Here is a 14,852-nt window from a genome sequence, read left to right on the forward strand (position 1 = left end):
TACTTGGTGTCCAAGAAATTACTGTTAAAACTGGAATGCAGGATTTTGAGAGATCTTTCTTTCAAGAAATGTTTCTTGGACATTGTTCCCCAACATACACAACAACATAAGCAAAAATACCAAGAGGAGGAAGAAGAAGCGTTGAAGTGGAAAGCAGTGGCTATGGAGTATGCTCCTTGAGTGTTTTTTGGATTGCAGTATGTCAAAGTCATTGCTTCATCATCATACACATCTCTGTTACTTCTCTGCCCCAAACATCTGGAGGAATCAAATCTAAAGAGAAAACAAGTGAGAGGCAAATCTACAAACATGGGAACAAGCATGATGTTATATACCAACAACATGAAACATACCGAGTGAGGGAAAAGACAGAGAATCCCACAAAATCATATGTTAATTTGAAGAGCCTGTATTGCTTTCTTTGAAGAGGGTCTATTGGTTCCTTGTGGTTGGATAGAGAAGATGAGGAAGCACTCTACAAATTCATTAATACGCATAAACAGAAGACAAACACGTCTTGACTTGAACAACTACACAAAATAGAGACTGTGAAAAAACATTTTTTACAGTTTAGTATGATTAAATTGAAATTTAAAGTGGTGACTACACTAACTCCAGTTTACTAAGAGAATAAACAACTAAAGTTGTCCCTAGGCTTGAGTTCTAAGGGCATCTCTGTGTAGTTTGGTCTGTAATGCTCTGGCTCCAATGTTGAAGAAGTGCTTTTGCAGGGTTGCAGATTTTCCTGCCTTTATGCTTTGCAAGATAGGTTAGCTGAGCCACGATCCTCTTCGTTTCCGGAGCTGTTGAGCTGATGGGATAGTCGATGAGATATTGGATCATTATGTTAACGTTGAAATATTGGATCTAACGCATAACGAGATATTTTTTTTTTTGAATTGAATGTTAAATTTAATCAAATAAAAAACCATTGTTTTACGTCAAGTGCACAGCTTGTTTGGAAAGTGTAAATGAAACAAACCTTCTCAAATGCTTATATTATACTCCTTGTGGCAAACCAAAATCGTAAACCTTCTTCATATTTGTCATCACCCATTCTCTGAATTGTAGTAAATTTGTTACGAATGTTCTTATCCAGCAAGTGAATAAGTCTATTTGCTGAAAAAGGTTTACCTCCATGGCGTCTTGCATTCCTTTCACGCCATATGGTATATAAAGCTTCTTGGAATACATACTGAAGAGAACTTTGGTATCTTCTGCTGCGCGCGAGTTTGATTAACTTCGAACAAAACAAATGCGCGATCTGGTTGGGGTGTATTCAATTGAGAGTTTTAAGTTATTTGCAACAAAATGAAAAATACAGTGTTATTTAAACATGAATTTTAAAATTTCATTTAAAATCTAGTATTATTTTGACATTTTATAAACTACTCTCAAATCCAGTGTTATTGAAAATATTTTAAATTGTGGAGTTTTCAAGTTTTCAAGGGATTTTAAAGTGTGTAAGAAAAATTCTTTAATTAAAAAAATTAAAACTCAAATCTCATAGTTTTAAGTGATACTAGTATTATCCCCGGTGCTACGCACCTACAATTTTAATGTTTTCTAAACTATCTGATCATAAAATAGTAATGATTATCAAAATAAATTATTGTTTTATTTATCTATTTTCTTAACCTATATAACATATTAATACATAAATTTAGAAATACTGAACCAACTTCTATGATGTTAGTTTTGAAAAATATATACAACATACATGTTTTTGAAAGCTTGTTTCTATAGAAAAAATTACGATATATTCTAACACATAAAAGTATACATTTTTCTAACGTATGGGCATTATTATATTAAAGAAAACTATTAAACATACTTAAAGATATCTAAGTTTTGTTTATTTAAACATATTTTTAGATATCATAACTAAAATTGTAGATGTGTTTATCTTTGTCCATAAGAAAGCTTTCCGATTTTTCATCATTTGTGAAAGTTTAAGCTAAAAAATAGAAGAATAAAATCTTCAACTTTGAATCATGAAGAAAATTATAGGGGTAATGTAAATGTGTTCAATAAAAGAGAATAAATGATTTAAATAATTAATTTTTGCCACATTCAAAACTAAAATAAAACCATAAAAAGATGACTGCCGAGGAAGGCAAGAGAAAAAAAGATTCTCATCTCTTCTCAGTATTCTTTTTACACCAAAAAAGAGAATGAAATATAGTTTTTTTTAAAAAATGGAGAGATGGAGCAGTTACATATTGAAAGAGTTACTAAATTCATTTTTGTACGTGTGAGAGAAAAATATGAATTTTTGCAGTTAACCAAATATTTGAAGTCAATAGAACGTGGGATGATTTTGATTTACTTGAATTTTGTAAAACAATTACACATGTCAAAATTTTATTGCTTGACTGACTTGTGCTTTAATATATAAGGGATTCTAGGGTGATTTAACAAAAATCATTTTAACTTCTGCAATTCATTAAAATTATCTAAAACATTATTAAAAATAAAATCACTTTAAATTTTAGATTGTTGGGTTACCTTTTTCAATTCTTTATCCTAGGGTTAAAATTGTATGTTTATAAACGTTCGAGGATATTGTAAATAGTTACTGCCTTACTGGAAATATCCGAAAAATAATTACAAGCTTTCCTTGTCTTTTGTCGGAACTTCCCCTTCATTCGATATGTATAAAAAGAGAAATAAAAAAAAAATCTGGAATATACAGAAAATGGTTTTGTCAGAATTAACAAAAGGGCAATTTTCAAAAAGCATTTTTTTAAAGTTTTTGTCCCAAAAATAATTTTCAATAAGGAAAATGATCAAATTAGTTTTTTTTTTATTTTGAATTTTTTTTTTTAATTTAAAATTTTATCCTGAAAACTCTACCCCTTAACTCTAAACCTTAAGTCTATATTAGTTAACCCTAGGGTATAAATGTATTTTTACCTTTTAATAAAATTTATTTTGGTCATTTTTCTTATTAAAAAACTATTTTTGTGACAAAAACTTAAAAACTAAAAACAGCTATCATAGAGAACTTCAATTAATAAAATATCCAAAACGATTTAACAACGTCTTAAGAGGTTCGTTTTATTTTATTGGAACAAAAGTTAAAAAAAAAATTTCACTGAGGAAAAAAATAAGCCATTGGAAGTTGTTAATGGTAGGCCTATGAGCCAGTCACACATATATAAAGAGTTAAATACACACACAAATATATATATATATATATATATATATCATTACATAAAAGAAAGGTGCACAAGTAGCTTACTAGCTATAGCACGTAGCAACTGATTCAGTTGAATGTTTATCATGCATGGCAGACAATACCATCAATCAACTGATTTGATCTGTCGCTTTTTATTTTACTTTTATGTAAACTTGCACGATATATAGACACGCATCAATATGCGCAAACTATAGAATAATAGGTAGACAAGTTCCTGATGAGGTATTCATTCTTGTGGTCTGGTCGAATCCATCATCAATGCGTTTCAGAGATACTCACGTGTGGCCATAGATAAGAACTCAACCCCAATATAAATCGCATCGTTCACAAGAAATCCATTTGAAGCTTTGTGGAGTTCCTCTAGCTCCAAAAACTTGTTGAAGCCCCAGCGAGTATTGGAGGTAAACCGATGTGCGGTATCTTTATCAAACAAGCAGAGATTAAAATTAGCAGTTGGCTTACATATATGTACGTATAAAATAAAAGAAAGTAAGTATATATATATATATATATATATATAATACTAATTTCATGGTGATTGCGCTTGTGTTGGTCCAACACTCGCAGTTTATAGATGGCCGATGTTGCTTCCACTGGAGCTTTGCTCACAAAATCGGACGCGTGCAGAAACAAAGACAACGAATTTCCTTTTCCCTCTAAGCATCCTTTAGGGTACATCTCTAAGTACCTGATTGTAATATAAACCATGTATAAGATATCTATACTATATTAAAAGGAAGATATCCTCAATAGCTGGGGTGTCCACGTCGGCAATTAAAATCAACCAATAGGGTTGATTCATTCCTCCACGTCAACACGAGATTGGGCTGATCTTGGGCTGTTAATTTTTTTCAACCGTAAAAAGGAAAAAAAACATGTGGGTCATGAACCCAGGTCTGGAAAATCGGATAGTGTCGACATCTCAACTCTTCGATCTTCAGTAACCCTAAAACAGACAGGCCATTAATCTCTTTGACATCACATCTCTTCGCCCTTTCCCCTTCTTCAGCGGATCGTTCAATCAACACCATATTCATGAGTGTGCAATGAATCATCTGGAAATCTCATTAATGGGTTCCTTTCGTCTCCCTCTCAGATTCTTTATATCATTCATATTTTCCCTCACATTTGTGACACACAAAATTCTCTCAAGCCATGAATTCTAACAGCAAATCAACCGTTTCCGGCGATTTTACCACGAAGAAACCGAACGGAAAGGATGTTGTCTCCTCCGCGAGCCGGTCGAACGAGACGGGCAAACCCAAACCTTCATCTCTATTGCTAAATATGTTTCCGGTGATCCTAAGAAGAGATGACAAGAGTAGATGAGCAGTAGGGGTTTCTTTAATTGGTTCAAAGTATATGGCTGCTTCAATCTCAGCAAGACTTATTCGCACTGTTGGATCCTATGCAGCTTTAGGACGCAGCAGCAGTATTATCTCAGTTTCTAAGCTCTTTCTTATATGCAAAATTGTAAATCTTTTTTTTTTTGTTGATCTCTAACTGCTTCTCTTTCTCTTTGGCACAGCAAATGCATCTGGAAATTTTTTAAGCTCTCTTCCATGTAATCTAAAGGTTGATGTCTACATCACTTCGATTGCATATACAGACTCACCAAATCGAAGTAGTCTGTTGGCTTATACACAAATATCTTATTGGCGTCAATGTCGTTCTCGGTAACTCTTCGTCCTTTTTTGTTTGATACAAACCAAACTCAAAAACTTAAACCGGTTCATCCATTTTTTTTTATTCTGCTTGCAGGATATGAGGTACCACCATCGTTTCTTTTTTGAAATGCTCTCTTTGTGATTGTATCTATGTTGAGTCTAATCTACAGATGGAGCAAATGCGGTTGGGGAAGACTCTACAAGCAATTTTTTCTTGAGCTATCTGAAGTTTCATCAAGGATTGCGAGGGCCATTTCTTGAGTCAATGAGATCTGCTTCTTAAAGACAAGTTCTGATGTTGTGTTGTTTAATGTTGTGTCTTGATTTGGCAGTTTTGCTTTGTTCTTTTAACATAACCGATGGTTGGGGGTAAGAGATAAAAGGTTCACTCCAGAACTTGAAGTTTTTAGGTATGTTGGTGATAAGGATTGCCGTAGGGATTTGTAGGGATTTGCGTAAGGTAATGCATGATTATGTCAACAAGGGCTCTAAGACGAGAGTAAATTTTTTTGTCTTTCTCAAGAAACTTTGGGTTTATCAGCTGTGTATAATTATATTGTTTTGTTTGTTTTGTTTCAGAAATCTTTGTTACCGTTTGATGTGTTGTTGACAACGTATGATATAGCATTGGTGGATCAAGACTTCCTTTCTCAGGTTCCGTGGTAACTGATGAAGCTCAAATACTCAAGAATCCCAACAGTGTATGTTACCTACCTAGAAAAATTCATCGAGTTGTGAAATGAATGATAGATCACTGGTTAGTTGATACTGTGAATTCAAGATTAACTTCCATTCATTTCACACATCTCTTATGTAGCCGTTTATATGGATTTATTGTATCGGTTTACTTTCCAGCCGAAAGCTCTCCACTTCTATTTTGACTCCTGATTGTACATTCATGATTTACTTTCCCAAAAGACATGTCATTATGTGAGACAAAGAAATTATGTGAGAGGTTGACTGAGAGTCTGAAAACAAGTATTGTGCGAAAGGTTGCCATGAATGGGCTGATTAATTTATTATTACATGTTGGCTATTCTCCCAGCCAAAGTTTCAACAAACGTGTTATCATTTAAATGTTTGGGTATAACATCAAAATTGGTCCATTACAAACTTGATACAGTCATTTTATAATTGGGCTAGCATTCCATTTTTTGCGAGCTGGTCTTTTGGTGGACTTCGAAATGAAGTATCGTTTTAATAATTATTTCTTCGTTAAATCAGTGCTTAATCATGAGATGGTTAACTAATAAATATCTTATGACATATATTTTTCCTTAGAACATAGTTTATATAATCTTTAATAATTTTAATATATATAAATAAATTGAAAATATGAAAAGTTATTATTCATATTTATTTATGGATATTGTTTGCTCTATATTTCTCACATGTGCAACTGCAAAGTGCTTCTTAACCTCAAGTGTTTTTACATGTGATATACATATTTATCTCTTAGGTTTACCATTTTTGATAACCTAAACCTAATTCCAGACCTTAGACAATGATAATTTTTATATATATCTACCATTTATAAAATTTCAGAAAGCTTTTAAGTTGGGTTTGAAGTTCTCACTCATACCTGTTTTCGAGAGGTCATTCAAGACCATGTTTGAGCAAGTATCTCAGCCTTGCATAATAACCGAGCACACAAACACTATCCAGCAAACAGAAAAAAAGCTAGAACATCAAATAATAGTATTAATATTCAAAATTATTTCCAAAAATCTGATTAATTAAATAATTAAAATAAGAAACTGTAAAATTAATATTACATCAACAACGGTAAGAAAGTAAATCTTCTATAAATTTACAACTAATAATATTTCAAATCATGAAGTAAAATTTTCTTTCTATCACAAACAAACTTAAGAAAAACACAGAAATTAAATAGCAACAATAAATATTAAATTTAAATTTTGGTTAAAAAGGTTGACAAAATTATTTTGGTTAAAACGATAAATTGAAAACAACAAATAAAGAACCGGTATACAAGTCGGTGGTGCTTTCTTTTAAAGACAAGTAACAAAAATAAAACTTTGTAATTTTAAAACCAATCAAAATTTATACACTACTAATTATAAGCTTTACAATTTTTTACATAAAAATAAATAACCAAGATAAAGAATATATATAGATCTTAAGTTATAATTTAGTTAACTTTTTATTAATCTTACTAATATCCTACATAAAACTCCAATAAAACACAACAAATGATTTCAAATAGTTTTAAATTTACATTTATGTTTATAATTCTATAACAAGTTTCAGTGTATATCATATTTGTTCGTTTTAAAAATATAAATATAAAAATTAAACTAATACTATAGGAAAAAATCCGGGCGTAGCCCGGAAAACCCCCTAGTCACAATACTAAAAGCAGCATATTCTGTATCTAGAGAACGCCACGTCCTCAAAAATATTCGTCCAATCAGAATCAGTTAATTGTCCACGTCAGATGGGCCTCACAATTGTTTTTTAAATTGGCCCAACTGGACACAAAACACACAAAGAAACACGTCGAAGGATGACGCTTCGCTTCACCTCTGCCAGTTCGTCTTCTCCAATTGAAGAGTAAAGAAACCGAGTAGTAATCGAGCCAATTCTACACAATCAATACGTTCTTAATGATTTCATTCCATCTCCCTCTTTTTTTCCCTCTTTGGATTTGTCCGATCGATTAGAACTTCGTAATTAGATCTGAAATTCGCGAGCTTTAGGTCAACTGGTTTCGTCTCTGTGCAATTCAAGGAGCTAGCTCAGGCTTATGAGGTTCTCAGCGAAGCGGAGAAGCGTGAGATCTATGATCTGTACGGTGAGGATGCGCTCAAGGAAGGAATTGGTGGTGGAGGCGGTGGTCATGACCTCTTTGATATCTTCTCCTCTTTCTTTGGTGGTGGTGGTGGACACCCTTTCGGAGGTTAGTCTCTCATCTCCCAATCTGAGAAGAGTTTTTGACTTTTGAATAGATGATAAAGGTTTGATTTTTTGGTTTTGATTAGGTGGCAGCAGCCGTGGAAAGAGGCAGAGGCGTGGTGAAGATGTTGTTCACCCTCTGAAGGTTTCCCTTGAGGATCTTTATCTCGAGACAACGAAGAAGCTCTCGCTTTCTAGGAAGGCTTTGTGCTTAAAGTGTAACGGGTGAGTACTTTTTTAAAGGAATACAACAAGAAAGATTTTTTCTCTAATACCTACACCAACGCAAAGCTCTTTGTGATCAAATCGTATAGCGAAGATGATATTCACAAAAGCATCAAATATAATGTGTGGTCCAGTACCTCTAATGGCAACAAGAAGCTTAACGCTGCGTATAACGAAGCAGCTGGAGACAAGTCCTCCTGTCCTGTTTTTCTCATCTTCTCTGTAAGTGAAATATGGCAAAAGTTTGGTTGTTTTGATTTGGTTCCGATTTGGATATAAATGAAATGATTTTTTTTTGTAACAGGTAAACACAAGTGGGCAGTTTGTTGGTTTAGCGGAGATGGTATGACCAGTTGATTAGAACCAGATGGCGGAGTGCTGGCAGCAGGACAAGTGGGTTGGTTGCTTCCCTGTTAAGTGTCACATCGTTAAAGATATCCTGAATAGTTCCTTGAGGCATATTACGCTTGAGAATGATGAGAACAAGCCTGTTACTAATAGCCATGATACACAGGAGGTTAGAGAGTCTTCTGGTTTCCTTTCTTAGTTTCTCCCTCTGTCATGTGAAAAAAAATTAAATTTTAGTTTCTGTGGATTTTGAAATGGGCAGGTAAAGATAGAGCAAGGAGTCAAAGTAATCATTTTTTTTAAGGAACATGTGAGCAAGACATGCATACTCAATGATTTTGTCTTCTATGAGAATTGTGAAAATATAATCAAAGACTGGGAAAAAGAAACACCAGCTGTATAAAAGACAGGTAAAAACAACAAAACTCATAGTGTGGTGCTCTTATCTAGATAAATATCTGATGGAGATTGTTTATCTTTCAGCAATCTTTTACTGCCAGTGACAAAAAGACAACACCAAAAGACAAATCTAAGGAAACCAGTGTGATAGCAGAAGTGGCTGAAGAGATATCACAAAACAGTGTTGCAGAAGTTGCGAGCACATGCTGAATCGCATGCTGAGTGCAGCAGCAAGCTGCTTACTTTACTTTGGATGGGTTTTTTTGTCCGTTTTCTCCACCAAATTTGCTCACTCTTTTCTTAGGAGTTTGGTTTTCTTTTGGTAGTTGGTTTTTGAAGTTGTAGAAGATATATGAGTAAAAATGATTTCGAAGGCTATATATATATTTCTTTTTCTTAAAAGTTCAATGCAAAAATATATTTTCTGTATGTTTTTGTAACTTCATTCACAAAATTTCAATCAGAAAATAAAGGGCATTGTAATTGAGAAAAGAAAGAAAACAAATCAACCTTTGTGAGCTATTTGAACAAATAAATGTTGGAAACCAACTCTTGGTCGTCTCTCCGCCACTGGTGTATCCCATGAGCTTCCTTATAGTCTTCAGAAGCAGTCCGGTTTACAATCAGCTTAGCAGATGGGATGACGTGAACAGGCTCTTGCACATCCACTGTAAAATGCTTCAAAACAGTCAAAGAAATATGATATTATACATCAATTCGCTGAAACAAAATAAGTTAAAGGTTCACATATTACTTGACAGACAAGTTATTTATCAAACCACTAGAGCATAAGAGACCAAAAAACTAACAACATAGTTTTCCACTACAAAAAAGGGTCACCCACAATTGGCAAAGCCAAGTGAATGACACTTTAAAAAACTTAAAACACAACACTGTTAACGGGACTATGAAATACAGCCGATCAATACCCGAACTTAACCCAATACTTCTAACCGAAACACTACCAATCCCACACATTTTAAAAACAGCAGCAGGTTCATGGCTTTAGACTCCAGTATTAACCTTACCATATCGTAATTAACTTTTTTTTTTGTTATCCTAGAGAGACCATCTATTAAGTTATATTTGGCAGACTACGTACGATCTTGGTGGATCTATCTTTTGTATCATTTAAAAATAAATGATAGAAGTTTGTATCATTTAATTTTGTGATACAATTTACATTTTTTTTTGTAAGATCGATTTGTTTTTTTCTCCTTTTTTTTTGTTTTCATTTGGTTGTTAATGCGAGCTTTGTAGTTTTTTGGTGGGGGTAGTGTTCTCTATCGAAATCTTATTTACATGTTTGTGGAACTTCCCTGAAATCTGACATATTTTGTTTACTATTAAGATTCTAATTGTAAATTTATTTAAGAAAAAAAATATACGAACCCGGCGCGTAGCGCCGGAATACCACTAGTACTACTTAATGAGACATGCATGCATGTTTTCGAACTGAACTATTTTAAATCAATATGAAACGGTTTTTTTTTTTTGAGAAAAATATGAAACGTTAATTTATTTATTTTAACTTAGTATCGCTCTAGTATTGTCGTAATTTGAAACATTAGTGGTATCGATATTTCTTTTGATTTGCGCGTATTCAACCAAAATATTTAATAAACTGAAATAGATGGAGCATAAAATTGAGCATACCATCTCCGTGGTCCACAGGTGAACTCATAGGACGAATGACTTTCACCACTGAAGGAGGAAAACTGAGTGATCTTCCATGTGAATCTAGAGTTATTCCGAGGCACCTTCATCAGTTTAACTCGTTCTGCTGTCCCCATGGTTGGAGAGAAGGTGTTTATTATAACATTGAGGAACAATGGTACGACTCCGGTTATCTCGGCACAGAAAACCGCTTTATCGTTCACAATAAACTTCTGCTTCAACATATCTTGTGAGATTAAGCTGCTTACCCCCCATGATACATGGTTTGAGTCGAAAGAGAACACTGACGCTGATAAGGCAACATATAGGCAGTATCAACGATTAAATAAAAATAAAATTGTCAAAATAATCACCAATTAATACTTGTGAAACTTAATATTTACCCGTGCATATATCAAATTCTCCAATCTGAGAGATTACGCTGAGGTTGAAACAGCAGGTGACGCCCCAATTAGAACCAGTACACTTTTCATCGGCGATAGTCAGATAAGCGGATAAGTAGTCCTTGACAAGATCTAAGCGGATATTGAACTTCCTATATCGCCATTTCCAAGCCAACAAGATTAATGCACATATTATGTTAAATTAAAAGAGATAAATTAAAATGTTAAGTAAATTAACTCACCATTTGAGACCAAAAGCATGGAAATCCATTGATTCACAGTTCTTAGCACTTTCAGTCAGTAGCGTAGACATTCCATCAACCAACATGAAGTGACTGTTATTGCGTTTCTTATATTTTATGTTGTCTACATAGAATACATGCAGATGAACAAACATATATAGACAACATCATTAATTAGACTTATATGTGTGTGTGTATATATATAAGTAAAACGTACCTTCAAGTGACGTTAGACCCATTTTCAAGTAGGGTTTTTAAATTTGTTGGTCTGTAGTTTGTTTTGGGATGAGAAGGAAGTGGTATAAGTGTCTATATATATAGGTAAATTCCTTGACGAAGGGAGTTTAGTTAAAATCTAAACCGAACCAGATATTGATTATTTTCTTCCAAAAAAAAGATTAGAGATGAGACTAGTAAGACCAACCCATCGATGGATATGCGTATTTGAAATTCTCACCGATAAAAGTTAGCATTTTAAATTCTGAATAGAGATAAATTTCTATTTTATAAATGTATAATTTTGATATATCCTAAGTTTTCTAGTTTTTTTTGTCATCAAAATATTTTAAATATATGATTTACATTTTAGTGTTATATATTGTGTAACTCTATAATCTTATTGGTTAGATTTTTTATTCGATATTATTTATATATAATTATTTTTATACATTTTATTTTTGTATTAATTGTTATTATATACTAATATATTTTTTTCAGTTTGATATAATAAGTTCATTATATGAAATAATCAAACAGAGAAACTCCTTCAACATATATATTTTAAAAAATTTCTACAGTTTGCATACAATACATTTTAAAATTTTAATTCTATAGTTATACTATAGAAATGATATTTGTTTAGAATAATTTATAATTTCATGTTGTATTTAAAAATATACTTTAGCATTTCTATTGTTTTATTATATTGTGAGATTTTATAAGTAAATACATTGCTCAGTTTAAGCAATTTGGTTCGATTTTAGTATATTATATTAATTTACGAATTTAATATAATTTTCATTTTAATTCATATATTACTTATATTTTATAATAAAATGTCATATAATTTTTATTTTTGTAATAAATTTTTATTTAAAATTATTATTTTATATAATATTATATGACTAATTATGAAATTAATCATGCAATAATTTTAAGATATTTAAAAATTTTAGTAAGATTTTGTTAGATTTTTCTCAACATATTTTGTTATAACTAAAAGTAAAATTTAAATCTACAGTAAAAATGTATTATATTAATGTCCCTTTAATTATTAAGAATTTTTAGAAATGTTATATATTTAATAGATAATGTGAATAATTAAATAGATGCAACTCATGAAATAGACATGGTATGATTTTTTTATAGTAGATAAATAAATTTACTTCTCTTTTAATAGAGAAGATTAGTTTAAACACAACAAATATGGGTGCCAGTGAAGAGTTAGCGGATGTAGGTAATTGTGATTCAAACAAACATTAGTACAGAATTCATAAGATTACACATAGGCTAGAAATATCTCTGTTTTATGACTGATTAATTAGCAAATCTATCCTCATTTAATAATAAATTAATAAGATTAACACAATTATGCTTATAAGAATATCAAAAATAATATTATAATGATGAAATATAAAATAATTAATTTAGTAGAATTATAATATTGTATTTAGTTTTATTTTTGGTTTAGATGAAAATTCTAATGTCAATTAAGAAATTATATATTTTATAATAGTCAATATTCAAGTTTTAAATATATTAAATATTAGCAATTAAGAAAAATATTATAGAGAAAATTTTGATTTAAATTTTTATAAATACAAAGTATGATATTGGTTATGAATATAAACTGTATTTATATAATGTAATTCTAATTTCTAAAATTTAGTTTCAATTTATTATATATTTTTTTTATTTTTAAACTAATTCTTGTCTGTTTAGAAAAACATAATTTAATTTTTATTATGCATCTGTGATTGGAAATATTTTTAAAATAGCTTTTTGATTGCGAAATATGGAAATGTAACTGAAAATGTTTTTTTTTGTGATTACTACCAAACACCAACAATAACTAACACTTGTGAAGAAGTTCTTTAAGAAATTAAGAGGCAATCCCTTGGATGTCTTTGACGAAATTAGGGATAAATGATATTCTCAATAGGTTTTTGTAGATTTTTCCGTCTCTTTTCTTTGAAAATATCATTTATCCCTATCTTCTATGTTGTCTTTATTTTTATTTCCTTTATTAGGTTAGATACTCAGAAGTCACTATTGAAAAGATCTAAACTTTTAAACTTTTCAACTGTATTTTTCTTTTAGCTCATTACAAAGATTTTTCTTTTCAACGGTTTTTCTTTTAAACATGTATATAAATTCCTATACCTCTAAGGCTCTGACCCTTAACATGCCCGGATTATATAAATTATAAAATATGGACTTTGTACTGAATAAGTTTTTCCCTCCAAAATTTTAGTTCTATTATTGTAAATTTAAAAATCAGGATCCCAATTTCTTATATATAAAAAAAGATCTAATGCAAATGTATTTGGAGCATATGCTCAGAGCCAACACTGCCGTTAATAAGGCCTTAATCCTCAAACCTCACCCTTAAGATTTAAGCTCTAATTAGAGAGAAAGTTTGTTACATTAAAATTAACTGTATGTTATCTATTCTATTAAAATAGAGTATATTTTTATCGATTATTTTTTTACTATAAAAAATGCTATAACAGTTCAATTAAAATAGATACAACTAATCATTACTATGCAATATTTTTTTAATCTAACCAATAATTAAGTCCTAAATAATTACATTTATGTGTGATTTAAAAATACAACTATGATTAAATATTCAAATTAATCATCTTGTAAAAATATTTTGGTCTAACAAAAATCTAGCCAAATTTACATGGCATATCAATTATACTATACTTATGCGGCTAAGGTAGCATACTTCCCAAACATACTATTCGCAAATGGGATTTCCTATATGCACCATTTACACTACGATTTATTTAATATTCATTCATGTAACTATAAGATATATTGTACAATTTTTGATGAAAAATTTCAACTACATTTTATTTAATGTTCATTTATGTAAATATAAGACATACTATATTATAATTTGAGTAGATACCATAGGATGGTATGTTTGATGCATTCCAGTTATAATCTATTTCTGATGAATTTACCGTACGTTTTTAGACTCCATGATCTCTAATATCATATTAACTATAATTTATGTTATAGTATACCATCAGCTAATCACAATATCATATATTTACAAAATGTTTAAATTTGAATAATCAATTTCTATAAAACTTAGAATACTATATCGATTTCAAATAATATTCTAAATAAATCTTTATATATTTTTATAATTATTTTCATATAAGTTTAAATTGATTAATATAAATGAAACCAACAACACAGATTAAAATCTAGTCTAACGTTAAAATTTAAAAGTTTCAACAACTTCTTTTTATATAGAGATATTTAATCGGACTGAGCTAAACTAGATCTGTGTACTGTAAACCTATATATGTAAACCTATGTAAACCTACCCTAATAAATTTCTAACTCTTTAACCTTATATAAATACATAGATTCTGTGTTTATATATACTTTTGAATAAATGAGATTTTATAATTTTTTACTGTATGCTATTTTTAGAATAAAAACATATTTTAATAATACTTCAGAATATTTTTCTTTAAATTATTAATATTAAATTTGTTAGAGAATTTTGTAAATATAATACAGGATGTGGATGCTCTAATATGGGGTAGGA

General features: G+C 30.7%; 1 protein-coding gene, 1 long non-coding RNA gene and 1 pseudogene across 3 annotated transcripts; 2 read left to right on the forward strand and 1 right to left on the reverse strand.

The window, feature by feature from the left end:
- Nucleotides 1-3,190: 3,190 nt before the first annotated feature.
- LOC106454808 lies at nucleotides 3,191-11,378 on the reverse strand. Its single transcript, XM_013896903.3, has 6 exons — nucleotides 11,277-11,378; nucleotides 11,060-11,183; nucleotides 10,818-10,969; nucleotides 10,414-10,723; nucleotides 3,727-3,890; nucleotides 3,191-3,622 (listed from the first exon to the last, which is right to left on the reverse strand). The coding sequence occupies exons 1-6, from the start codon at nucleotides 11,296-11,298 to the stop codon at nucleotides 3,468-3,470; spliced, it is 927 nt and encodes a 308-aa protein (XP_013752357.2). The 5' UTR covers nucleotides 11,299-11,378; the 3' UTR covers nucleotides 3,191-3,467.
- LOC106416334 lies at nucleotides 4,097-5,768 on the forward strand. 2 transcript variants are annotated; one of them, XR_001283124.3, is made up of 4 exons: nucleotides 4,097-4,634; nucleotides 4,731-4,878; nucleotides 4,964-5,368; nucleotides 5,449-5,768. It is a non-coding gene; the product is annotated as an uncharacterized LOC106416334 (long non-coding RNA). The 2 variants fall into 2 exon arrangements; XR_001283123.3 differs by having other exon boundaries at nucleotides 4,098-4,634; nucleotides 4,964-5,768.
- Nucleotides 7,564-9,186, forward strand: LOC125608723 (annotated as a pseudogene).
- Nucleotides 11,379-14,852: the final 3,474 nt, after the last annotated feature.

Source organism: Brassica napus, chromosome A5 (genome assembly GCF_020379485.1).
Source record: "Brassica napus cultivar Da-Ae chromosome A5, Da-Ae, whole genome shotgun sequence".
Lineage (NCBI taxonomy): Eukaryota > Viridiplantae > Streptophyta > Magnoliopsida > Brassicales > Brassicaceae > Brassica > Brassica napus.

Excerpts from the sequence above, each read along its gene's own strand:
- LOC106454808 (XM_013896903.3), bottom strand. The coding sequence starts at position 11,298 with ATGGGTCTAACGTCACTTGAAG. Across the intron at positions 10,724-10,817 it reads AGAATTTGATATATGCACGG|CGTCAGTGTTCTCTTTCGAC; the intron begins GTAAATATTAAG and ends TTGCCTTATCAG. Across the intron at positions 3,891-10,413 it reads ACCTGTGGACCACGGAGATG|GTACTTAGAGATGTACCCTA; the intron begins GTATGCTCAATT and ends TATTACAATCAG.